We start from the raw sequence: 27,516 nt of genomic DNA on the forward strand, positions 1-27,516 counted from the left end.
AAGTTGGGACCGTTGGTTGCAGATTAATCATTTACTAGAGATGGCAGTTTCCAAAATGACGTATTTAGGAAAATGTCACTATAAATACTGTGGCCAGTTCTCAGTGAGGTATTCACCATCATCATGAGGGGAATCATCCTAGCACTACTGCTCGCACTAGCGAGTGAGTGACCTTGCCCTATATTTAGTATGACTTAGACAACTAGATATTAATCTTTTTCTTTAGCATATACTTATCATTAATATTTAAATGTTTCACTTAAACACTGTTTTATTCTTTATTTAATTTAAAGATTTTTTAAAATTATAATTAACATTACGTACAAATGAATAGGATTGTAATTATTGTTTTGTTGTTAAATTTAATGTGATACATAGCCAAAGTTAAAACATTATTGTATGGATTCCTTTTTTTAAATACTAACATTATTATGGTTGTGACTTTCTTCCACAGGTAGTGACAAGTCACAAAATGGTGAGTATTATTTTAATTTTTTCCTCTCTGTTTCCTTTAAATCTATAACTTGTATCTACAAGACAGACTGGAGCAGCTCTGTACACTGTTACCTAAGGCTATAGGTCTAATTTAGCAGAAGTGTTTAAAGGAACATGAATTCCTTTTTTTCTCTAAATCCAACCATCTGATTGGTCTTTTTTTTTTAAATGTGGTAAAACAGAATAAAATAAAGAAAATGACTAGCTGATATGTGAAAGAAGAACAATCCTTCTTCCGAAAGCTTTCACAATATGGACTCATTATGGTTGTGTCACCATAATTTCTAGCATGCATTAAAAGCCTACGGTTTAGCTTAAAGCCAAACCACCCAAAGCTTTTTAATTAGTTTTGGATAGAGTGGGGAAGAGTTAGAGCCTGTCAGGTTTTTATTGCTATCAGTGTGTTTATTGTCTTATCACCTACTGTCAGGAGCAGTGGAGATTTTCCCTCATTTCTTGTTCCTGTGTTGTCCATAAGAAATAAGGGGGAGTGCAGATGTCAGCAGGAAAGAAAGGTAATTGTGATTCAGGTCTAAATGGAGAGTAGGCAGCTATAAAATGCCCAGTCTGTGTTGCTGACTATCTGTCCTCCTCTCATTGATGTCTGAAAGCTAAAGTATCTCCACTCTGCGCCAATAGCTGGAGATCAATAATGAGGATTGGCCCAGGGGGGAAAATCAACCCCTGCTCCCAGTTCTTCCCTGTATAAGGGCATACAGCATATCTCAATGGTTGAGTAACAATGTCTAGTGTTGCTTGCAAATTGCACTGTAGGTGGGCTGTAAAATTGCATAAAGAGAGCATTGTTAATGTCGGAAATCATGTTAAAGTTGTCAATGATATTTCATTTTCCATTACTGTAAACTCATAATGAATTTATATTTCTTTACTATATTGCAGAACAACTCTTAAATCCCGCCAAGACCTATGTTTACGTCTATGAAGGAATTCTCATGAACGGCCTTCCGGAAAATGGACTTAACAAAGCTGGTCTGAAAATAGGCTTTTCGGTTCAACTCGGTAGCTATGGTCAAAAGGAGTTCCTTGCTCAGGTAATAAATTGAGTCTAGCTCACATTTTTGTGTTCTGATCCCCTGATCCCTCATTTAGATTTCTATCTACGGGGATAGATAAACAAGGAATTGGGTTATAAGATTTGTTCGAAAAGAATACTTTCTCCCTTTTCCTACCTCTTGGCAAATGCCAAATGTAGCTTATTCTTGATCAGATAGGAATACAATGGGAACAACATTTGCAAGAAGAACAATCAGTGAACAATTAGCTTTCTAAACATTATTTCCTGTCTTATTTTGTTATGCCACTCCGGTTCTTAAAGTGTCAAAACCATTGGGAAACTTTGTTGCCCAAGGCAATCCTTTCCTAAACTTTTGAACCCCAGCGCCAACCAAAATCTGTTGTGGGATTTCCCCTACTTTTTCTCTGCTTGCAACAGCAGGACAAGAATTCTGGGGCGCAGATGTCACTGGGAGAGGAGGACATTGCAGTAATAATCACGAAAAAAAGTTCTAATCCTCCCACATCTTACGGAAAAAGTGTTTTGTTACAGTGTGTGTCCACTGGAGAGATTTCCCATAACTTCCTGTCCTGACACAACATGGGGGAAGATCTCCCTTGTGGGAACACAGTACACAAATTAAAATCTGACAAAGGTTCTAACCCTTTTACACTTAGCCCAAAATGAAAAAAAAAAGATGTTTTGGCTGGAGTTTAGACTAATTTATAGATGATCTAAGACATCTTGCCTACAACTGTAGTCATTCAATAGAATTGGTAAAAGGGCACAGCAATGACTAGTAGAATATCTTTTGGTCACCGTCCTCTGGTTAATACCTAAAAAATATTAATTCAATGACTTCTCTTTCCTCTCCAGATTTCTAATGTTGATGTAAAGGAATATCATGGCCAGTGGCCCAGAGATCCTTTCACTCGATCCTCTAAACTGACCCAAACCCTTGAAGATCAGCTCAAGAAGCCTTTCAAGTTTGAATACCACAGTGGTCGTGTTGGAGACATCTTTGCTGCAGATGGTGTGTCAAGTACCGTGGTCAACATCATTAGAGGAATGCTCAGTATGGTGAATGTTCAAGTCAGGAAATCACAGAATATTTATGACCTGGAAGAGGTTAGTATTAAAAATATTGTCAATGATTACTGTAGATATGAGAGAAAAACAAAGTACATTAAAGCTAGTAAGGTTATATAATTAGACTCATCATAAATGTATCAAAGTTTATAAAGGTATAGTTCTTGCTTTCCAGCTTTAAAGGTTTTAGTTCATTTTAGAGACGTGGCGAAGAGTAATATAAAATCTTACCATGAAACCTTTTGAAAGGATAGCCCACCTTGTTTTTAATTGATTGCCTTAGAGTTAAATCACCCAAAAGTATCTTAGATCTCTTGGGCTGTTGTTGGCATATTAATTTCCTGGGTTTATGCTCCTGCTTTGGCCATTATGAGGGTCTGTCACACTCCCCGTTAGATTGTTATGTATTTTATAATACAGAACATTTAACAGGAGGAGCTGGAACACACAAAGGACGGTAAAAACACACAAAACTCCCTGGTGGACAGGAAAAGAGTTTGGAATCATGGCAGGGAAATCTTGCCATTCGAAGAGCCCAGGGGCTACCCCAGCCAACTAGGCTCTATCTATATCTAAGACGATAAGAAAATGGATCAGAGGAAATTGCAAAGAAATATACAGTCCCAATGCAGACAATATCTTCTGACTGCCCAGGTAGTGTCTACTTTGTGTAGTCTACTTTGCTACATTATTATTCCAACTCTCTGTCATGACAGAGCCCATTGTAATTCACAGAGACCATAGAAGAGAGAAAGTTTCTGACAACATTATTTACTTTCTTTTCTAGGAGTGCCTTGCTGGAAAATGCCTGACCAGGTATTTGATCCAAAAAGATGACAGAAAATCCAACTCTATCATTGTTATGAAATCCAGAGATCTTGACAGATGTGAGGATCGGGCAGTAAAGAGAATTGGAATGCCCTTCGCGGAGCCTTGCAGAGCATGCCAGCAGGTATGCCAGGAAACCTAGGACGGGGTCCAAAGCTTCAAAGGATGCTTTATGCCACTTTACATTTTAGTACACGTGAAACACAATTATTTATATGATTTATAAACTGGATATCCGCATAAGAAACTGGATATGCACAATTCTTTACCTAAAGGGTATCGGAATGAAGTTGACATAGATGTCACATAAGTAAATGAGTCAGACATACCCGAATATCTCAGTTGTAGCACTTCCTTCACCTGTTCTTTTTTTGGCCAATCAGTCTTGAGTTTGGTACATTGTGGGAAGGTTTTTGTGATTATGTGGAGATCCTATCAGGTGTTTTGGGGGGTAAGGTTAAAACTTATATAACATTCACTGAACATTCCCCCATTTTCTCTCTCCAGAAATCCAGGCACTTGCGCAGACTGCAGACATTCACCTATAGATTGAGATACAAGGGTCATGAGGCAATCATTGAGGAAATCCGTGCCAAGGAACAAATCCAATTTGCCCCATTCCATGAGCTTTATGGAGCTGCATTAACTGAAGTCAGGTAGAGTATATCTAGTTTTGCAGAAAAAGTACCAATATACAACAGAACTATGCTATAAGGGTTTTTTTTATGTAAAGTGAGGGAAAAGCTGAACTCCTGGCAGATATAAAATATACAAATTACTGCAGCTCTGTGAAAATTAATAGATAATTAAATGTATTTTTTTTTAATGCAAGCAGTATTAGTCTCTGAATTTGACTTGGTAGCAGCCACTTACAGTCCTTAAACAGCAGGGATGGATTGTGAGAGGAAGCAGAATTAGTTCATGTGCTGCCAGGATGTATGCTGATAAGAGAAAAAAGAAGAGTGACAAAGAGATCACAACTGAGATCTCTGTGAAAGTCACAGGCAGGGGGAGTCCAGCGTGACCTGGGCTCAGAAGAAGGGGGTAGGATGATGATGGCCAACAGACTGAGGACATCTAGGGGCAGAAAAAAATGACCACAAGGGAAATCTGTGGGTTAAAGCTGAACACTGCAGCCAGCAATAGGCTATTCATGTGATCTTGATATTTTTAGCTGATGTTCTGCTTTAAGGAAAGTCGTCCTCGGATTTCCAAAGCTAAAGCTACACTTTTAAAAGAGCAACAATCCTAAATTAAAGATTATTCATATAAAGAAGCTTTTCATTGACAAATATTTGTGTCAGGGCAAGGAAAAGCTAAAATAACTGACAGATCTTTCACATATTCTATGGCTCAGGATCTAACCCTGCATGCTTAAATATTAAAAGCTTTTGTGATATTTGTGTCCCTAGGTTGGAGATTTTCTTTATGTCAAGAAGAAGTAAGGAGAATCTCTGGAAACAAATAAAACCAGTAATGTCAGAATCACATTCGTGTTGTTGCCTGTATCTACATTAAAGTGCACCTCTGCCCAGACTATGGATATGAAATGATTTACATAATTTTAAAAAGCAGTAACAGATCTTTAAAACAAGCTAACCCTGACTTCCCTCGCTGCTTGTACTGAGAAGTATTTATCCTCAGAGATTATGAATATTATATTATTATTATACAGGATTTATATAGCGCCAACAGTTTGTGCAGGGCTTTACAATATAAGGAAGACATTACAATTCATGACAAAATGGTAAAGGAGATCACAGCAAAAAATCTAAAGTTGAGTTTCAGTTGGTTTCTTGCAGCTTAGAAACCCCTGCTGTGTATGTTTACATTAGAGGGCTGGTGGGCTGCCAAGATTCTGTGCCTCTCTTGTGAATTTGAAGATGAATTTCTCCACAATGCCTATACCTGAGGTGAATAAGGGCTCATTTTAAAGTGCTTTTACTGCTCGTTAAAGTTAAATAGCTTAGTGTGCATAGTCTAAGTACAGGTTTACTTTAAAAATAACTTCCTGCTATGTCATTATCACAGAATGTCTTTAACAGGGACACGAATGGCCTAACAGATGTCATAGCCCTTTCTCCACCCTTTCCAAAGCCAAGAACAAAATGTTTAAGAAAGATTTTGCTTAGCCTAAACAGTTTATATGTTATGTTTTAGTAGGAAAGTATGATCTAAAGGTTGCTTTGGCTCCACATATGGAAAGAAGTTTGAATTGAAAGGGTTGTCGCTGTAGCATCCAATATAAGGTTCCAGCTGCCAATAATTTGAATCCTATTGGTTACTGCACATAGTGTACTTGTATTCACATGAGGCCTTTGATAGTATTGTCTTCTTCTTACAAAACATATTAAATAGTAAATTAAAGAAATTCCTGTTCTCTTGCAGACAAGTTCTTACCTTGAAAGAAATCAAATCCAGCAGCATGAAGGAGCCTCGCTCACAATTGGATAACCGTGGAGGATTAAAATACCGCTTTGGCTCAGAAGTCTTCCAAATGCCTGTTCACTTGCTAAAGTCTAAGAACCTTGAGTCCCAGGTGAGAAAACATATCTAGGATAAATGAGAGAAATTACCTTTTAATGGAGAGCAACATTAAAAAAATAAGGAAAATGGCCTTTTATGGGGAGCAACATTTAAAAATAAATGAGGGAAATGGCCTTTTATGGGGAGCAACATTAAAAAATAATGGAGTCACACCCGGCAACACAGATTTTTTTTTAAAAAGTATAATTTGTTGTTAAGTGGCCACCACTCCAAGCTAACTCCCGTGATGGACTACAATCTCAGTACAAATTAGTAAACTAAACATGAAATTGTAGTCCATCACAGTGAGCTTCGAGTGGTGGCTACTTTACAACACACACAGGGACCATGGGGAACAAAAGTAGCCCCCCTCCAGAAGGAAGGACAGTGTCAGCACCAATTCAGAGATGATTTGAGGATCTACAGCCGAGTGATACACAAATAAGATAGATTTTTGTTTATAATTAAGTTACTTGAATGCATTTCTAAGATTTAAATCCCTAGTTTTGTGTCACTTTAAATCTGATCTATCTAAGAACCTATCCCCGTTTGATACAAAGCTAGAAAATAAAGTTCCAATTTAAGCAGCTACAAAGAATCTATGTACAGTGATGAAGTCCTCATGCATTGCCCAAGTACGTGAAAACAGCAAGGAAGGTCATTCTTTCTTAAAATGCAGCTATGGATGAGAACATGTTAGAGCTGACCCCCCTTCCCCCATTTGTTCTGTAATTAGCCCTAGTTTGGTAAGTGCCTATAGGTTAAAACACATCATTGCTATTTGCACTATGCAGTAAATGTTTTTCTATACCCATGCCCTTCATCCACTATATTCCAGATTTCAGACACCCTTCAATACTTGGTCCAGAATAACCAGCAAGAAGTCCAAGAAAATTCTCCAGCCAAATTCCTGCAACTGATCCAACTCCTGCGTGACACAAGCCCTGAAAATCTTCCAGCCCTGTTCAAGCAGTACTCGGACAGACCCCAGTTCATGTACGTAGCCAAGAGTGACTTAATTTCCTCAATTTCCTTTGAATTAGCTTTAGAAAGTATCCTTGATCATTGTGAATGACAGAAACAAGAGTTTGTACTGCTAAAAAATATTTACTTTATTTCTCAAGAAAGACCCCAGTGGATTGCATGCATTCCAAAATTTCAAGGGTAGACTAGTAGGGAAAAGGCATGAGTGAATGAGCAGGCATTATTTGAGTTTAAAGGGAGCCCAGATTGCATTTTCAGTGGGTGCTTTTTTTAACTAATTTTTTCATTGTTTCCCTTAAAGTATAACTAAATTCCAATTGGGTTCCTCAAGGCTTTTGCCATTAGATGTGCACATAATGGCAGAAGTATTAGCTAGAACGGCACCCTTCCAGTGATGCAACCGCTGTGATCTCCTTAGTTTTTCTTCTTGGTTTGGCTTCTTCAGCCATCTTGATTGGCTATCGCAGGATGATGTAACCCATTTACATGTGCACAGGGCAGTTCATCCCTTTACCCAAGGCATGCTGAGAATGTACACTGAGCTGTGCATACATTTAAAAGAAACATTGCCAGCAGGCAGAAGATGAGCTTTTATTGCAGGAGAGACGTACAGAGTCTCTTCTGCAATAAAAAGACTACCTGGCAACAATTTTTAATTAAGAAGCTATAGTTCTGCTTTGAAGTTTAACTAATTCAAAACTTTTTTTAGATTTTAGATTTAGAGGGGTGAGACGTTAGAACCACTGTCAGGTTTTTATTGATTTGCTCTCTCTTATTGTCCTGACCACCAATACCACCAATACCACCAGGAATAAAAGTAAGGGTAAATCCTAAATCAACAGGAATAGAGGGAAATTCTTACAATGGTGACACTGGTTCCATTGACAACTGTCTAAGAGGGGATTTCCCTTACATTGGCAAGATATCTTCTCAGTTGCTGTTGGGCCTATGGGACTGGGAATGAAAGGAAGCTCCCCAACAAGACACAGATGGCAAAAAAATTTGGCAGCTGTTTAACCCTCCACTACTCTGTCTAAAATGAAAAAGCAGTGTTAGTCTTCGATATATTTTAAGTCATTTTTAAAATGATTCACATTTTTACAGCATTATTGTTTGTTATTCAATTAAATGTAAACATTTGTTGATAATAAGCCACTAACGAAACTTTTAGTGGTTCTTGGAATTGTATCTCTACTAGCAACTGTTGAGATAAGATTTTGGCCACATAGTGAGCCAAAACTCAATAGAAACAAAGCGAGGACTGGGGGACGGTAAGCAGAGCCCCATATTGCAAAAAGACTAAAACCTGCAATACATCGGTAGAATTTTGTTTGAAAAAATTTGTTTTTAGAACGTTTGTTTAATTTTCTAATAGTTAATGGGGTCAAATTGACCATCAATTTTGACCGTAGTTACGGAAAAAAAAGAAGAAGGAGCAGGATGGAAAACTTTTCTTAAATTAATGAAGTTCTAACAGTGAATGTGGTTCACTAAAGAAACTCCAATCATTTCTAAAATCAAATGCTAATATAAAAAGAAATTTCAAACAAAATTAAGCAAATCTCTGGTGGCATTATTGAATGTTCTGATGAGATTTTTCATATGAACTTTGAAATGAAAATATACTAGTAAATGGACAACTTAACTGATGCCATGGGGTTTTTTTTTGCAGGCAGTGGATGATAAAAGCCATCCCCCTGATCGGAACACCTGAAGCTCTCATGATAGTCAAGAAGAACATCCCCAACCAAAGTGCCCAGGAAGCTGCCTTGGCCATCACTCTTGCTATGCAGTACACAAGAGCCAGTCAGCATGCCATGCAAAATACACTTGTGAGTCTTATTTCTTCTGCACTGCATTATTCCTTATTTGCCCTGTCAGTGTAGAATTAATCAACTTATATTCCTCCCCTAGGATCTGCTGGAAGATTCCAGGGTTCAAAACTCACCAGTGCTACACAAGGCAGCCTTGTTGGGCTATGGTTCTATGGTCAATAAATTCTGCACGATTTCTGATACTTGTCCTGATTCATACATGCAAGTGAGTGGCATTTCTTCTTTGCTATTATTATTAGTAGTAATATACTGTGTAGTAGTTGTATTTTTTCTATATCTAGTAGTATAATTCATACTTGTCAACTCTCTCTTATTTCCAAAGACAGTAACAATAGTTTTCCCACATTGTCCCATGGGAATGTCATTGGTGGTTTGTACCAAATATTTGTAAAGAAAAAACATTTTGTATACATTTGGATGGAGCATAAAATGGTTCAAACCCCTGTCAGTCACTGGCATCCCATTGGGGAGATTTCCGTTGTCTTCTTTTCCTGGGGACACAACAGGAAAGAAGAGGCAATCTATCAAAGTTGAGGAAACAAGTGTCTCCTTTGGAGGATTTTTCCCATTCCATTCCTGTTCTGGTAACAGCTCCAACTGGATTATTCTCTCGCTGTTTGCAGTATCCCTCCTCCCATCCTCATACACTTAGCCAAAGTATTATACACTGATGTATGAATAAAATAAATATTCTTCCAGTGCTCACTGTATGTTCTGATTTCTATTACAGCCCCTCCATGACTTTGCTGCTGAAGCCGCCAACAAAGGCCACATTCAGCACATCATATTGGCATTGAAGGCTATGGGCAACGCTGGTCAGATTGCAAACATTAAGCGTATCCAAAAATTTGTGCCAGCCTATTCCCCCAGTGCTTTCCAACTACCAGTCAGGGTTCAGGTTAATGCTGTGATGGCACTTAGGAATGCTGCCAAGAGGGACCCCAAACGAGTAAGTGTCTCTTCTAGAAAGTGAACTTGTTATAGAATTCAGTGACAACGTAACATACAGGGATCATAGCTGATCAAGCTTTAGAGAGTTATTTGCGCTGATAAATAGATATATTTTATAAGTCGACACTCAACAATTTACTGTATGAATAATTTACTGTAGTGCACCAGTCCACTCTAATTTATTTTGTCTGTAATCTGGGAATATCCTGATGGGAATGCCAAAGGGAAATAAACACACCCTTGTAGAATTCTCTGTTACTCCCATACAGGAACCCAGTTTAAAAATAATATCAGTACTAAAGAGTTTTTTACAGCTACCAGTCAGATTCTAATCAGCCTGGAAAGGATGAATGTAGAGGAAGTACGAATAGAGGAAGTTACAAAGCACAGGCTTTAGGAAGTACACTTCCAGTGTCCTAGTGAGGTATTCTCTGTATCCTGGCTGCAGTAGATAACAGAGAAATAGGAAAAAGGAGCCTTCACAAAGCTTGGTGAATAATGTGAAGCTATGTACACTTCGAATATCTTATGTGAAAGGGAAATGAAAACAACAGGACTTTAGCCTGCACATGACTGCGTGATTGAAGTAAGCACAGCTTCACCTTATCTACTAAGCAAAGTGAACATACACTTTATAAAATATTATTCCTTTAGTAAATTAAACCCAATGTATTGCACGATATTCTAATTATTCGAGTTTCACCTGTATATACGTACAGTATATAAAATTATTATTATTATGTTTCTTGATAAAAGAAAATGAGAATTAAAGTTAAAGCTTATTAATTGTCACGAGCAGGTCCCATTTTTCAAGTTTTTGCAGCCAATAGGGGAGCTTAGCCTGCAACCGTTTTTCATAAGAATTGCAACTCCCAGTATGGCAGTCACAACATTTTACATGTCATTTTAAAGGTTCAAGAAATTTGGTTGCAAGTGATACTGAACCAACACGTTCACACTGAAGTGCGCATGGCAGCAGCAGCAGCCCTGTTGGAGTCCAGGCCCTCAGCCGCTACTGTGACAACGCTGGCTCTTGCCATACAGAAGGAAAGTAAAGCTAATCTGCAGCTGGCTAGCTTTGTCTATTCTAACATGAAGTCTATGACTAAGAGCACCGTGCCAGAGGCCCATGAACTGTGAGTGAAGATTCATTGCATACATTAATTGCATACTGTAATGTTTACCATACATTTAGAGAATGTTATATGTTGCGAAAGAGATGGACAGCAAAGGAAGGGACTGCTTCTGTTCTGTGACCAGCTTTAAACTTGCATGATTCAACTGAGGAGGCCTCAAGTGCCTATATACAGTATATATATAATGTATATATATATATATATACCAATTAACTTTAGGTATCGGACGCTAATCTGATACCACTGTCAAAAAAAGCATAGAAGAACTCAAGAACAGAGTAGTTTTTAAGTATTTCTAAACTAGAACTTCTACCTTTTGAAAACTTGAGTAAGCTAGAACTTTCCTCTTTAGAAGTCTTGCCTCATGAGCAAATATCTACCTCCACTTCCTTGCCCCTCCATGGCATTACCTGTAAAATCAATTTAAAAAGACTCACAGTGAAACGTTTGATGGATTAGCAGGGTAATTAAAGGTGTAACGCTCTATGACCATTCCAGTGTAATGGTCCACCCTATCTGGTGAGTGCATTTTGGAACAAGTGGTGCCGCATGTGATTAGAGGAAGTTGTCACTCACAGTACAGCATTTGCACTTTGATTGGAAGATTTTGCACTAGTGTATGTTACACTGAACACATTTATGGACTGTTTTGCTCTTTTGGACTGAAATATTTGTAAGACTTTGTATTACCGGGGATTCTATTAGCCACTATTTGTTTATTGAATACATAGATCACCTATCTATTGATTTATACTGTACTATATATATATATATATAGTACAGTATACTACTATTTTATCAGTTATTATTTATGGAATTTAATGATATATTGATTTTTAGTGCTGGGAATCAGGTGTTATTGTTATAAAATGTGTAGGGAAACCTACCAATATCAAAGTTAGATTCTTATTCCTTGGTTAATTACTTAGTGAGCTAATGTTTTGTCTTTCGTATTAGGAATGCAGCCTGCAATGTTGCCATTAAGATCCTGAATCCAGCCTTGGACAAACTGAGCTGGCGTTACAGCAAATTCCTCCGATATGACACATTTAACTGTAAGTAACAACACTGGGCAGCCTTTACCCCTGACTATGCACAAGTAAGCTCCAATAACCAATCAGGAGTCTTGACTCTTTCTTTCTTGCTTTCTTTATTCTTTCTTACTTTCTTTCTTCCTTCCTTCCTTTTTTGCTTTCTTTATTCTTTCTTTCTTTCTTTCTTTCTTTCTTCCTTGCTTTCTTTATTCTTTCTTTCTCTTTCTTTCTTGCTTTCTCTCTTATAGTAGAAAATTGTTCCACTTACCCTGGATATGGAACCACTTCTGCACAAATAACTGTGCATCTATTTTTAATCAATGCCACCCTAATGCCACCCATTTATTTTCAATTCATAGTTACCTTACCATGCAAAACTGTCACATAGCAAAATATATGATCTTGTATAATGTGTTTCAATGTAACACAAGGAATGGGACAGTCAGGTAATGAAAATGTGTTGTGCTACGGATTATTTTAAATCTTCTCCACCCATCTGTGAAGATTCTCATTCATCCAGGTCATAATATATCTGTAAAAAATGAGTTGAAGTAACTGGACATGCTGTATTTTTCTTGAAGACATTTTGCTGGTCTCCCGACTAGTTTCTCAATTCTGAATTCATTTGAAGCTAGTCGGATGACCAGCGAAACATCGTCAGGAAAAATACAGCAAGTCTCGTTGCTTCGATTTATTTTTTACTTCTCCACCCGATCCAAAACTGAAAAAAAAGGTTTTTGCTTGAGTTCAGCAGTACAGATTTTTTTTTTTTAAACTTCCAATAAATATCAGAATCAACAACCTATAGCCAACACTTTTTAATAGGGATGCACGGATACTTTTCAGATGCCAGTGCCGATACTTGGCATTTTCATGAGAACTACCGGGGTTGCAGAGGTTGCAGCTGGGACCTGGTTCTGGCGCTCCACCACTGTCCTGAAATCATTAGTCTGTATTGTTTTAGAAAAACTGTCACATGACAATAAACAAAAATGTATCAGTTCTTGTATCTGTGAGTACTTGGGCAAGTATCGGTACTTGTACTTGCAAAACTGGTATCGGTGCATCCCTTTATTTATATTTATAAATACAAAATCATACATTAAAACAGAGATGTACAAATCCCAGGAGCTCCGTGTGCTCCTTACAAATGACAGCGGCCTCCTAACTTTTGAATTTTTCTCTAGTCTAGTCTTGGAGCTCGAAAAGTATCTGTATCTGTACTTGTACCGAGTACGTTACTTGGTATCGGTGCATCCCTAGTTTTTAATTATTTGGGTAAATAGGAAAACGGCTGGATTGGAAACCATAACTCTACTGGCAACTCTAATCATCATTTACTGGAACATTCTCTTCTTTTTATCTCTACAGATCCTCTGATGTCCGGTGCCACCATCAACATCATGATGATGAACAACCCCACCACCACTCTTCCCGTCAATATAATCTTTAAACTTAGAGGTTACATTGCTGGAGGTGCTACAGATATTGTTGAGGTTAGAGGACAATTACCATAAAATCATTACACCAATGTACTACAAATTTTGCTGCCTTTACAATTATGAATGTTTTTCCAGTTTGGCGTGAGGACCGAAGGACTTCAGGAAGTTCTGAGAAAACAAAACATTCCTTTTACCGAATATTCCATCAGTAAAAACATCATGAAGATCCTCAAAGCTGTGCGTATTCCAAACTCTCCGTGCTTTAAACAGTACTTGCTGTGACGCAGAAGTGGCAGCCATTTTGAGGACTGCGCCTAGAATTTTTCATTTTATTATTTTTTTATTTAGATGCTTTGTATAACATAAGACAATACAAAGTGCCTGGTTTTCGTTTACAAACCTGAAGAGCTTTCTATCTGTAAACTCTAAACACCCTGTTTGTAGGTCATAGATAGAACTTAAACTGTATGGCTAAGGCACTGAGAGATGCAGGTGTTAACAATCAGGGACTTAACTAAAGATCGTGGTGCCCCCATAGCAAAATTTCTATTGGGCCCCATGGCAAACCCCATAAAATTTTAATCAAGGACAGGTAGCAGGAGAGCTATCTGCATTGTCCCTTCCTGTACATCTGATATCAACTCTTCTTTATTGGAAATACCATAATGGGTACAGGATCAACAGCAACTTTACCAATCCTTCATGGAGCTACCTTCCATCACCAGGGCCCCTTAGCAGCCAAATGGCCTGCTATGGCTATTGTTACACCCCTGTTAACAATGCAGGGGGTAATGCAATAGCACAGCCCTCTTTATGGTAAATTTGCATGTTCTTTGGTGGTAGGGTGGGAGGAGCATGTCTTTTTCCATCAGAAAGATGTTTTTTTCCTACTGGTCCAGGACACAAACAATAGATATAAAGCTAGTGAAGCCTACTGGAATTTATCATGGATTGCTGCACAGTTTACCTTTACTGGCAGATATAAAACTTGCCTATCTTTCTCTCTTGAGAAATAATATTTCTCCTTCATGCACCGACAATTTTTACAGGCCCTAAGAAGGTGTGTTAAATGTGAAATCAACAGCAATTATTGCTCCAGTGGAATTGCAATTTCCCATAGACATGAGATAATAGTCAATTAATCAATGATGACATTTGGAAAGTTAGAGCGGCACTCTTGTGTTTGTGGAATACCAGGACCCCCTAAAGGCTGCCATTATAAAGAAATCTCACCCTTCATTATTGTTTCCATGTGAGAATATTGGTTTTGGCAGTATCTAAATGGGCTCTTCTCCTTTTCCACTGTCTATAGACAAAACAATAGGGCCATCTAGCAATGGGTGGGTCAGATCCTTTATGAACTTACAACTGCCCTGTAAGGTCTGAAGTGTCCACAACAACAAATAGTCTTGGTCTAATTTCAAGTAAAAAACAATAAGTCTGACAATAGATTTTTGGCTTGTGGGAGCAAGCTGGAACCTTCACAAGCAGAAGACTTCCAAACTGCAGAAAAGGTGCCGATAATCTTTTAACCCTGATCCCCAGTGCATCTGTGCAATCTGCCCAGCCACTATGCTGCCTAAGTCTTTTGCTTGTGCTAATGAATATCAGCTCAGTCGGAAAAATAGCTTCCTCTCTTACAAAGCATGTGTCAAGTATACCCAAGTTTCTGTTCTGCAGACTTTATTATATTGATATATTACTATTTTTTTTCCCAGCTGACTGGATTTAGATCTCTTCCTTCAGAGGTACCTCTAATCTCTACTCACGTTAAGGTCTTTGGTCAGACGATCCACTACGACGCAGCCACCAGAGAAACCATCCAAAATGCCTTCAAGGTAAAAAATGTTTGCCTATTCAGTAATGTGAAGGTTAATGCAGAACGTGATCACCTATAGCCTCTATTACTACTTATTGTTGGTGATTGGAATTGAGCAAAGTGAGAACTTATTGGTTGCTGTGGGTTCCTGCAGTTTGATTCATGTGGCTGTTGCTCTTTACAGTGCTCTGGTCTGTGCATTAAAGACCTTTGCATTAATTATGACTGAGTCTGAGCAGTTTTTTTGGGTATTTTATTTATTTTAGGCTGTGAATGAACCTGCTGCCCATTTCTCCATAATAAGGAAGATCATTAAGAAGATCCTGGGTGGACTTATTGGACAGTGGGCTTACCCAATGCTGCTGACAGAGGCCAGACACATCGTGCCAACCTCCATGGGTCTTCCTCTGGAGATGGCTCTACACTCTACCGCTTTAGCTAGCGTTGCTGTTAACAGTAAGATTTTTCATATTTATTGCAGGAAAATGTAGTGCAGCACATGAGTGCATCATTCCCATTAGATTTATTATAACTGAGAGCAAGCTCGGAATCATTAGTCATTGGCCAGTTATATCATGGTTGGTGATATGTATTGCTGGGACTTGTAGTCCTGCATAGTTCTGCATTATACAGCAATACAGAATGCTACCAACTATGCAGGACTACAAGCAATACATTATAATGATAATCAAATACCACTTGCTTCTTACCCCCCATCCTCCTGGCTCCTGGGTTCGGCCTTTACCTACAGCAAATTCACCAGACTCCTGCAGCACCTTCCTCGTCGTGGTGGCCAGGGGGCGGGACTAAGTGGAGAGGGTCCTCTCCAATTAAAGGGAGAGTAAATATATTAGTATAATATCCCTCTTAAAGCTGAACTCCACTCCCCCCTGTAGTCTTGCACAGTTGTAACGGCTCCTTTCCTGGACTGAAATAGCTAACTCTAAATTCCCCCTCACACTGCGAGTTTCCTACAATGTGCATTAGAAGCTGCAGCTAGTTAGATAGATAGTGTTACAGTACATAAAGTTACATTTAATACTTCTATATTTTACATTTCCATTATTGTCTGTGTAGGTTCTCATTCATCCAGGTCATGGTATATCTGTAAAAAATAAGCCAAGGCAACTGGATTGCTGTATTTTTCAAGCTTGGCATCTCCATTTTTACATAAATGCCCAGAGAACTTTTGTACAAGTCATTCTGAATTGAGAAAGCTGGTCAGATGACCGTTGAAACGCCTTCAAGAAAAATACAGCAAGTCCAGTTGCCTTGACTTATTTTTTACAGATATATTTCCATTATTGATTAAACCAAATTAACGTGCTTCTGACCACCACCTATGACAGCATCATATTACATTGGCTAGTGTTGGGTCGGGGAAGTCTTTAGACACTTACAGTTCCACTTTTGCAGTCAGATTTGAGACAACCCCTCTATATTTTTGTTGTGTGTTCCTATTCACACAGCATACCAAAAAAAGTTTTTAAAATATTTATTACCTATAAGATGTTTTGTTGCAGCAGGCAATCCAGGTTTTTCTGAGCACCTTCACGGTGATCTGTCTTAAGGTGCCTATACACCTTACAACCATTGCAAGACTTTTGTCTCCCAAGAACGGCACAAACCCGCGGACAATCGTATGATTCTCGGGGGTTTTCAAGTCTGTATGGGAGACAAGAGACATGCGACCGTACAGCAGAAACGGTGCACGCCTTCCATACACCTGGCGATTATTGTACGATCGCGGTATTTCCCGCGATTATTGTACGATATTGTACGATAGACTGAAATTTAAGGATTGTGTTTCTCTCATTGACGTCATTAACATACATTGAAGAAGCCAGAGTTTTAGTCCTTTAACCCCTCACAGCCACACCTAACATTACAAAGAAGGAAAAACAAGTAGAAACGTTAACCTTTAAAGGAGAACTATGGGGTCAGTGTTTTTCCTCATAGTTCTCCTTAGGGTAACGGGAGGACACAAACTAGTGTCCTCCCATTACCCTAAGCTCAGTATACCGTGAGCTACAGCTCGCGGTATACTGAGACGCCGCAGCCAGAGCGGATCCCGACGTAGATGACGGGATCCACCCAGCTGCGTGAGTGACAGCAGGCTAGAACTATGTGAGTGGAAATCACTCATCTCATAGTTCTCCTTTAAGAAGCCAAGAAACCCCTAACCTAAGTAAAAGCAATTTAAACTGCAAGAAGCATTTTTTAAATATTATTTTAGTTCATGTGAATGAGAACACGTAACAAATATAAAATGGGTGTTATCCCAATTTGGCTGCAAAAAGTGCAATTACACTTTAAAGTTTAAAGAAGAGAAAGAACTGAGAGTCCGGAAACATATTTCCAGCCCTAAAAATAGGAGTGTCAGAGTCAAACAGCTGTATAGCATGAGAGCTCTTGGAATTCAACGTGACTCCTTAAAATGAGGGGTTTTCTTTTTCAGCTGAATGAGTTTTTCTTTACCGTCATGTCGGTTTTATTTGTAAATAGCTATAGTTTTGTTTTTTTTCACTTGCTACTTCTTTATTGAATATAATTAATAAATAAATAAAATATTTAATTTTTCAGTTGACATGAAGGCCAACCCAACCCCATCAAGTGATGTGAGTATTGCTCAGCTGCTACAGTCTGCAGTCCAGATCCACGCTGACCTTTCCCCCAGGTAAGCATCTCCAACTCTGTAGTATTATACCATAAAATTGTACCTCTAAAGATTTGCAAGGGCCGGTGCACACCTAGGTACAAGTACCTTTTTTCTGCGATACACGACGTTTAGCGTGTTCGGAAAGAACGGGCGGAATTGCGGCGGGAAACTGCGCAATCTGCCCGGCGTGACTGGGGTACCATTGAAAAATAATGGCACCCACAGAGCGATTGGTGCAAACCTGGGCAACTCCTGACCGCGCGGCAATCCGCGCAGCAATTGTGGGGCGTCGCCTAGGTGTGCGCCAGCCCTAAATGTACTAATTGAAGTAAGCACGTGATGAGACCCTAGCAAAACAGTTGCTTTCTGTAAGCTCAGACAAAATGGCTACTTTTGCAAAATACAGATAATTCGCAGGAGAGATCAGATTACACACAGCTGATTAGGTAAGAAGAGGGACGCTCTGTATTGATCAATCAGTCATACGCAGGTAGCCAACAGGCATGGCTTACCAAACTAGCGTTATGGAAGCACCCGGCACCTAATGTTTGTTTGTTTGCTTGGATCAGGTGACCATCTAATGTCTATACAAGCAGCCCCGAATGACCCTTCTTGGATTACAAGGTGCTCAAGCAAGACATAAATCCTTACATTATTATCATGACAATTGCCCTGTTAATGTGAATAGATATCATTCTTAAACAAATGCTCATTTTATTTTTAATGCATTTAGTAAATATATATTAGTATAATATCCCTCTTAAAGCTGAACTCCACTCCCCCTGTAGTCTTGCACAGTTGTACCGGCTCCTTTCCTGGACTGAAATTGCTTACTCTAAATTCCCGCTCACACTGCGAGTTTCCTACAATGTGCATTAGAAGCTGCAGCTAGTTAGATAAAGCCCGCCTCCTTTACAGGCTGGAGGACATTCAGCATTATCTAGCCCATTCCTCCCAAGCCTTAGTGTCACTGGCCCAGTCCCTTGCAACTTGAAGAAAAACGTTTACATTGATGCTTTATGCCCTCAGATCTGATCATGTGTTTTCCTTTTATCTTCAGTTTTGCAGCTCATGCTGTTGCAACGATGGGAGTCAACACAGCCTTAGTTCAGTCCGCAGTCGAAATTCATGCGCACGGCCAGGTAGCCACCCCGGCTAAATTAAATATCAAGTTTGATGGTAGAGAGCAAAATTTTAAGATTGAAACTGAACCGGCCAGGCAGGAGAAGGACATTGTAACATTAAGGTAATGTGTACACCATATACAGTATTTCACGCCTTTATGTGTGTCCCATCATCATTATTTATTATTATTGTTGATTTTAGTTTTGCTACTTTTATATGTTTTCACTTTATAGCAGTAGGCAGTGATAGTAGGGAGTCATAGTAGGGAATGATAGTAGGCAGTGATAGTAGGCAGTGATAGTAGGCAGTGATAGTATTCAGTGATAGTAGGCAGTGATAGTAGACAGTGATAGTAGACAGTGATAGTAGACAGTGATAGTAGGCAGTGATAGTAGGCAGTGATAGTAGGCAGTGATTGTAGGCAGTGATAGTAGGCAGTGATAGTAGGCAGTGATTGTAGACAGTGATAGTAGGGAGTGATAGTAAGCAGTGATTGTAGGGGGTGATAGTAGGGAGCGATAGTAGGGAGTGATAGTAGGCAGTGATAGTAGACAGTGACAGTAGGCAGTGATAGTAGGCAGTGATAGTAGGCAGTGATAGTAAGCAGTGATAGTAGGGAGTGATAGTAGACAGTGATAGTAGATAGTGATAGTAGGGAGTGATAGTAGGCAGTGATAGTAGACAGTGATAGTAGACAGTGATAGTAGACAGTGATAGTAGGTAGTGATAGTAGGGATAGTCAACCCACATAACCTGCAGTAGAGCACCGTGAATGGAATGTAGAGGGTGGAGATGAGAGGCAACACATCCATATGTTTAATATAAAGGCCTAAACATAAATGCTGAGGCAGCCATTAATGCTTAAGTCTAAAGCTGTGGCAACAGACATTTAATACCTTCATGTCCAAGTGTCACCTTCTATCTACAACCAGCTTAGGACACAAACACCCACTGTTGTTGACCATGGCATTAATTGTGTAATTCTGCTCTTATTCAGAACTCAGTCATTTGCTGTATCCAGAAACGCTGAAGAGTTGGATTCTGCCAAAAAGACTCCAATTGTACCTAAGGGAGCCGGACCCAACATCCTGCAGAAACATTTCGAGAAATCTGAGAAGTCCTCTGCAGAAGCTGCAAGCATGATGGTAATTCTAAAGTGGAACATTATCCATAGGTTCTGCTTGTTTTTGGTTAGAGCGGGGAAGGCTTAGAAATGTTGTCAGATTTGTTGAATGCATTTTTGTGTTTCCACTTAGGAACATTTTCTTCACTTCCTGTCATGGTGGTCACTAAAACAGGAAGCAAGAGGAAATCTCAAAGGCCTCGCATAGATGGGCTTCAGCTTATATAAGATCAGTGGGTACAGCAAGCTTTTAGAAAGCAGTTGCAAAGATTTCAGCCAGTTTCAAGCAGCTCCTGTTGAATCCTTTAAAGCCACCCTGAGCTCCAGTTTGGGGACATTAAAGACAGATATAATGGGCATGCAATTTAAAACAAAAGCTTCTAGCAGGCTTTAGTAGGCTTCAGCTCAGCCTGAAGGTTGCTGAAACATGCTAGCAGCTCTTTTAGAGTGGCAATCAGTTTAATATCCCTATACTGGAACTGAATTTGCTTTGAGGCAGGGGTAGGCAACCACGACACTCCAGCTGTGGTAACACTACAAATGCCATTATGCATCTGCTTCGAACAGCCATGCCTGTGGCTGCCAGTTTTACAATGCCCAGGGCCGGATTTACTCTCTCTGCTGCCCCAAGGCCAAGTTCCTCAATGCGCCCTCCTACCCGCCAAAACCTCCCTCCATGGAGATTGGCAGACCTGCAGGCTGCATACAAGTGATCTCGGCGACATTACCGGGATCACTTGTACAAAACAAGCTGTGGTTTCCCACTGTACATTTAGCTCTGCTTGCTCAAAGCAGGGCTAAATGTAGAAAACAACTACCTGCCCAGCGCCCGCCACTGCATGTCCCAGGCATCGGGTGAATAGGAATTCCACACCCCTGCTGCCCCTCTACTCCCTGCTGCCACGAGGCCGGGCCTCGGATGGCCTTGTGGGAATTCTGGCCCTGGCAATGCCTCATGGGATTTATAGTTTCACCACAACCGGAGTGCTGAATTTGCTTACCCAAGGTCTTCAACACCTCAAAAACTTGCTGCACACATTGGTCTTTCACAAACCCACATGTGCAACGCCTAATGGGGACATATACTGCAATAACAACACTTACCTTAGCACAGGGGAAGGCCAACTCCATTCCTCCAGCTGTGGTGAAACTACAAATATCATTGTGCATCTGACTCTGGGAGTCATGCCTTGCAATGCTGAATAGGATTTGTAGTTTCAGCACAGCAGGAGGGCCGGAGTTTGCCTATCCCTTGTTTAACAGCAAGAGGAAAAGCCAGAACTTCTCTCAGGTTTAATTGCAGTCTGGGATTCCTTTCACTCGCCACTAGCTGTGGTTCCCCTCACTTTGTGCTTTAGCAGCAATGGCCACGAAACCAGAAACTGCTATGAATATTCCTGCACAGGGATCCAAGCATAAGGGAAAACCCAGAAGGTGTTCTAACCTTTCTCTATGCTATCCAAGACTGAAAAAATATGGTTTTAACTAAAGTTTCACTTTAAATCTGCATTTTAATTGGACTGGCTTATTTACCAAATCAGAGCAATAGGCAAAGTGCAAAATTAATTCTTCACTAAATTGTAAATGGTTGTCTTCAGCTGTCAATAACCATTCTTGTAAGTAGAAGCAGCCATTTTGTCCTACAGATATTGTAGGAATCATGTAAGATGAGTCAGTGCCCCTGTATTAGTTCACTATGGCAGCTAAGGCCTGTTGTGTCTGTTGACCTATCTTGAGAAATGTGATATATCATTCACCATTCGGATGCAGCAATATGGCTGCACCATGAAGCCCCACTCCCTCCCTATCCAGCCCATCCAATTTTAACCAAAGTTGTGCAGCAGATACAAATCCCTGCCCTGCCGCAACAGACATCTGCAACTGGGGTGGAAACTGGTAGTTTCCCCACAGAAAGCAGTCAGTGTCTCAGTTCTTCGTTTCTAGATCAAAATAAAGGGAAATTCTAGTTGAAAGTGGTAACACAGACCACAGTTTATTATTCAGATGTTAGAACATTTGGTACATTTAAATAGACCTGTTTGACAACAATGCTAGACTATAGCTGTGCAAATAGCAAAGTTAGGTGCTGATCTGACAAAGAACTGAAAACTAGATACTGTTAGCCTTTGCATGTCATCATTTCCTGTTGCATTGCTTTATTACATAAGCCTCTTTTTTTGCATCCTAGGAGGGATCTTCTGAACTGACAGCTAAGAAATTTGCTTATCCTGGAGAGACCGGACAACACCAGTATGCACATTCACAGCGCTTCCACATATGCATGAAAGTCGCACATTTTCCTATGAAGGTCTGCCTCAGTCACAGAGGCTGTAATGCTGCCAGCCATAAGCACACCCGCTTGTATCAGCTTGTCGGTGTACATGAGGTCAAGTTAACTCTGAAACCAGGTAAGCACTCAAGAGTGTTACTATCTGCGAGAGTAGCCTTCTCAAGCAAATTGTCATAGCATCTCCTGACAGTCCCAGCACTTCGTCCTGTGCCATTCTGAAACAGAAAATGACATTCCTAAGGTATCCAACATCTCATGCAATGCCCAATATCTCATTCCAAAGCCAAGGGTAATAATACATAGTCGACCCTTGCTTTGCTTCTGCAGCAGCCCCTAATCTGGTGGGAAGTATTCTACTAGATGTTGTATAGTGTATGTAACCCCTAATAATGACCTCTTATTTGCTCCATTTTGGTCTGTTAAAGGAGAATTATGAGGCGAGTGATTTTCACTCAGCCTTATAATCTGAGCCGACCTGTGACAATGAAACTGTGACAGGTCGGCAAAGTAGATCGGGAAATGAGCGAACACATACCGGCGCTCGCTCACTTCTCGATCTATCCGTGCAGAGAGCCGTGACTGTCACTCACGGATCCCTGCAGGGATCCCCCACCCCCTGTCCGATTCTACAGCGCTGACTGACGGAATGGATGGGAGAGGGGTCGGGAACAGCTGGCTCTGCCTCTAGATAGGCAGATCCAGGCGTCACTCACGCAGCTGGGTGGATCCAGACAGAATTGTCTGGATCCGTTCCCGGCTGCGGCGTCTCAGTATACCGCAAGCTGTAGCTCGCGGTATAATGAGCTTTGGGTGACGGGAGGATGCTAGTTTGTGTCCTCCTGTTACCCTTAGGAGAACTATGTGGAAAAGCCCTAACCCCATAGTTCTCCTCTAAATATACCCTTGGAAGTGTTATGTTATAGCTGTTTAATAAGTGCAAAAAAAACTGTTCTTCAGCCAGAATAATGTGAGCTCCTAACTTCCTGTGCTCTCTAACTACTTTTATTACGTAGCCTTGTTCCCAGTTCTATCTGTGGACCACAGAACACCTCCCCTTCACAGGAAGAACACCTCTCTCTCACCTCTTCTCCATAACATAGGGCGAGGTGTTCTCTAGACCTCAAACACTTCCTGCATTAGGTCACAATGCTGCTCCTTAACAGTTACATTGAGTGAACGTGGTCACCCTAGGACAGGAGGTATGTTACTGGCAGGATGACCAGGTTAAAAGTAAAAAAGCCTAAAAACATGAAAAATAATGCAGCCACCGTATTTAAGGATTGTCAAACTGCAATATATCAAATGTTTGTTCTTGGGTTTACATACCCTTTAGGCTGGGTTCACACCTAGGCGTATTGAATATGCCCGTCTGTCGCGTGTTTTTTTTACCGCGATTCGCAGTAAAAAAAACGCGCGACAAACGCGCGTTTCCGAGGGCTACTTGGCTGTATCCCAATGGAAACGCCCAACAAAAACGGCCCAAAGAAGTACATGTACTTGTTTGAGCGTAGGCCGTTTTGTAGGGCGTTTCAGATGGGCGGAAATACGGAAAGGTGTGAACCAGACCCATAGAAAACAATGGGATTTTCATGTTTGTACATTTTGTAGAGCGTTCATAGAGCCTTGAACGCGCGACAAAACGTAAAGGTGTGAACAAGGCCTTATTGTTTTTACTAGAACTAATGTCTATACAACCAATACACCATTACTACAGCCCATATCCTTGCCTATGCTTTCACCTGGACATTGCATGGCTTCACGAAGCACCCGTTCAGTGGTCTTGTCCTACCACACTGGCCTTATATGACACTAATTAGGCCCTTGTAATCATTCTTTTATAGAGAATTTTATATTATAACCCCTATGTGGTCTGATCATCTAAAATTCCGACTTCAGTCACAGGTCAGAAGGAACCAGCCATTGAGAAACTGCAACTGGAGTTTACTGCTGGACCCAAAGCTGCCTCTAAGATAATTGCCCTGACTGATCTGCAAGAGAAAGAGGGAGAACACATGGAAGAAGCTGAAGTCCTGGCAAAGTTGAAGACCATCCTTGGCATTGATAATAAGTTGAAGGTAAGACTACTGGGTTTATTCAGTAAGGTAATGCGATTGTAAGCTGTGTTAGGTGGGGAACTCTTCATGTCACTAGATGGGCAAGCCCCATTCAAGCTAAATCATTTCCATTGTACTTGAAGCTTTCTTTCGAGAAATGGTAATGCCAGTTTTTACCATTTTCCCTGTTATTGTGGCCTCATAGCAGACTTCTCATGTAAACAGCAGGCTACACCCATCACTGATATCACAAATGGACTTCCTTCTCTCTTCTTTTACACATTTGGCTCAGGGCCTCGCCTTCCATTGTACCGTGCCAATGCTTGTACTGTAGGCTTGACTAGCAGTGCCATTTAAAAGAGGAGTGGACAGTATGGCAATAGGAAAAGTCTTGGTAACTTTTAATGTAGCACCTGGTTTGTAAGGAAAACTGGGAACTGTATACATGATATAATTCACAAATATAAATGACCTTACAAGCCATAGAACATAACATATGGGCCCTAGAGTAACGGCCATTGCAGTCAGTAATGAAAGTGTGACACTTGGGTATCCATATTAATGCCATAATAAAACCTGAGCACCCAATATAATGCCACACTGAAAATTAGGTACACCAAAAAAAAGGTACCCTAAGACTTGGGTACCCATTACAATGCCATACTGAAACATGGGGTCCCTAATTAATGTCCCAATGAAACTTGAGTACCTAGATTAGGGTGTGCATGCACTCTATTCTGTAATCTGGGTATCCAGATTAATGCCATATTGAAACCTGAGCACCTAGTATAATGTCACACTGAAACCTGGGCACCCAAAAAATGCTACCCTAAGGGTTGGGTACCCATTGCAATGCCCCACTGAAATTTGGGGTCCCTAAATAATGCCACACTGAAACCAGAGCGCCTAGAATAGGGTGTGCATGCAATATAATGCCACACTGAACCCTGGACAGCCAGAATAATGCAACATTGAAACCTAAGCACCCATTGTAAGACCTCTAAAATTTAAGCACCTAATATAATGACACACTAAAAGCTGGATGCTCAGAATAATGTCACGCTGAAATTTGAGCACCCAAAATAATATACCAATAATATTGGGGTCCCTGAATAATGCCTCTGAAACTTGGGGGTCCCTCAATAAGGCTTCTGGAACTTGGGGTCCCTCAATATTGCTTCTAAAACTTGTGGTTTCTAAAAAATGCCACAGTGAAACATAGGGTCCCTGAGTAATATCACACACAAACACATGGTCACCAGGATATTAACACATTGATCCCTGGGCTCTCAGATTAAAGATGGTCCTCCCCCTTCAACTGGTTGCACAAGTACATTGATCTGGTGCTCTTAGATACTATTTGACATCTAGGATATTTTGGAAATCTCTACATGTCTTTGTTGTCACATTTCAGGCAACAAATACAAGCTTGAAACAAATTAAAAGCAAACATCATCATCAAAAAAATAAAGACATTGTTGAAGCAAAGAGAACAAATAAACAGTCCAGCAGCAGCAGCAGCAGCAGCAGCAGCTCCTCTGGCTCCAGTTCTTCTTCCTCAAGCAATGCTCAAAATTCCAAGCAACATCAGCAAAAACAGAACAGACAGCACTCATCGGGAACGCAGCATCAAGACCAACATCGTAACCCTCAAAAAAGCAGTAGCAGCAGCAGCAGTAGCAGCAGCAGCAGTGCCGGCAAGAGCAGCAGCAGTAGCAGCAGCAGTGGTCATCATAAAGGACACAAACATGGCAAGAAGAGCAACAGCCACAGCAGTAGTAGCGGCAGCAATAGCAGTAGCAGTAGCAGTAGCTCCAGCCAAAGCAGCAGCAGCAGCAGGAATTCCCGCCAACAACACAACAAGCAGCAGAACTCTCAGCAGCAAAACAAGCAGTCAAAACAGAGGTCACGCCACTCCAACTTGGCCAACAATGCTGACAATGAAGAGGTATAGTATTATTAGAATCATAGTTTTTTTTAAATTCATGACCTTTTCTATCATTTAATGCCTGGTACCCCAATAGCACATACTCACCTTCTGTTTGCTCCCCCTGCCACTCCGCTTAGCTGTCAGGAGCAAGAAACTGAGTAGGGGCCACCTAGGAATGAGCAAGCATGGGACTCACTACCTTTCATCCCATGTAACAGTGCTGGTGCTTGAAATTGGGTGCTCAGGCCCAATGCTGCCTCATGGGGGAGAGGAGAGCATCCTCAGTAAAATGCAAGGTCCCCTTATAATGTCTGAGGCACCTCCTACTGTAAATATTACTAGCTATAGTATGTTCAAAAATGTACCTTTTTCTGCTTACCGTCTTTGCTATTGCTGGTAGTGACATTGTCAGCTTCCAGGAAGATCCCTTAGGGAATGCAGAGCAGGTCAAATCTCCTGAGAAGACACTCAAGTCCATTGCAATAATGTCTTCTGGTGAGATTCGGGGTGCTCTGTATTCCTCAGGATTCTTATGGAAGGAGCGTGACATCACACTCCCCTAGGGACTCCCTAGACAGCAGTAAGGTGAGTATTAACTCTAACGATTTTTATTTGCATACTATAGCCAGTGATTTTTACAGAGGAAGGGGACACAGACATTATAAGTGGACCTTGCTTGCATTTTACTGCAAGGTCTACTTTAGCCTCTGACTAGAGTGGCATACAGATAACACAAGACTTCCTCTCCTCACTACACTGAGCTGTGTAGGAGCAAAAGGAAGATAAGTATGTACTCCCTTGGAGCTGGCAATAAAGTTAACCTGTTGCTTTGTCCTGCATTGCCAAAACACAGGTTCATTCTCATTGCTATTACTGAATTAGTGACTGAATGCATGAACAATAACATTATAGCAACAAATTCCCGATTTTGTATATCATGTAAAGATACATGATATGTAAATGATAATACTGAGAAATAGGAACAATGATTTTAAATAAAAGATACCTTTTATGGCTACGTTATTATTGGCAAATGTTTAAATGTAATGTTTTTGGTTTTTTTCAAAGGTGGAACTTTATCAGCTGCGCTTTAGAAGACCTCGTGGAGAGGTAAGGATCCATATTTTATTTTATTATATTCAATTGTAAGTAGGTAAAAATCTACTCAGGGTAGTTGAGTG

General features: G+C 40.3%; 1 protein-coding gene across 1 annotated transcript in view; it reads left to right on the top strand.

Annotated features, from left to right (window-relative positions):
• The first annotated feature begins 123 nt into the window (after positions 1-123).
• Positions 124-27,516, top strand: part of LOC108791374 (vitellogenin-A2-like) — a 38,665-nt gene continuing 11,272 nt past the window's right edge. The window contains exons 1-26 of the mRNA XM_018561851.1: positions 124-163; positions 455-475; positions 1,396-1,547; positions 2,387-2,638; positions 3,387-3,551; positions 3,935-4,083; positions 5,816-5,966; positions 6,792-6,953; positions 8,614-8,769; positions 8,852-8,977; positions 9,503-9,721; positions 10,636-10,859; positions 11,817-11,914; positions 13,265-13,389; positions 13,471-13,572; positions 15,054-15,173; positions 15,421-15,610; positions 17,738-17,831; positions 18,874-19,059; positions 19,936-20,083; positions 22,250-22,469; positions 24,254-24,426; positions 25,820-25,986; positions 26,068-26,353; positions 26,861-26,920; positions 27,404-27,445. Coding sequence (XP_018417353.1) covers positions 124-163; positions 455-475; positions 1,396-1,547; positions 2,387-2,638; positions 3,387-3,551; positions 3,935-4,083; positions 5,816-5,966; positions 6,792-6,953; positions 8,614-8,769; positions 8,852-8,977; positions 9,503-9,721; positions 10,636-10,859; positions 11,817-11,914; positions 13,265-13,389; positions 13,471-13,572; positions 15,054-15,173; positions 15,421-15,610; positions 17,738-17,831; positions 18,874-19,059; positions 19,936-20,083; positions 22,250-22,469; positions 24,254-24,426; positions 25,820-25,986; positions 26,068-26,353; positions 26,861-26,920; positions 27,404-27,445 — 3,828 coding nt within the window. The remainder of the gene's footprint in view (positions 164-454; positions 476-1,395; positions 1,548-2,386; positions 2,639-3,386; positions 3,552-3,934; positions 4,084-5,815; positions 5,967-6,791; positions 6,954-8,613; positions 8,770-8,851; positions 8,978-9,502; positions 9,722-10,635; positions 10,860-11,816; positions 11,915-13,264; positions 13,390-13,470; positions 13,573-15,053; positions 15,174-15,420; positions 15,611-17,737; positions 17,832-18,873; positions 19,060-19,935; positions 20,084-22,249; positions 22,470-24,253; positions 24,427-25,819; positions 25,987-26,067; positions 26,354-26,860; positions 26,921-27,403; positions 27,446-27,516) is intronic.

Source organism: Nanorana parkeri, unplaced genomic scaffold, assembly GCF_000935625.1.
Source record: "Nanorana parkeri isolate BGI_ZX_2015 unplaced genomic scaffold, ASM93562v1 scaffold548, whole genome shotgun sequence".
Classification (NCBI taxonomy): Eukaryota; Metazoa; Chordata; class Amphibia; order Anura; family Dicroglossidae; genus Nanorana; species Nanorana parkeri.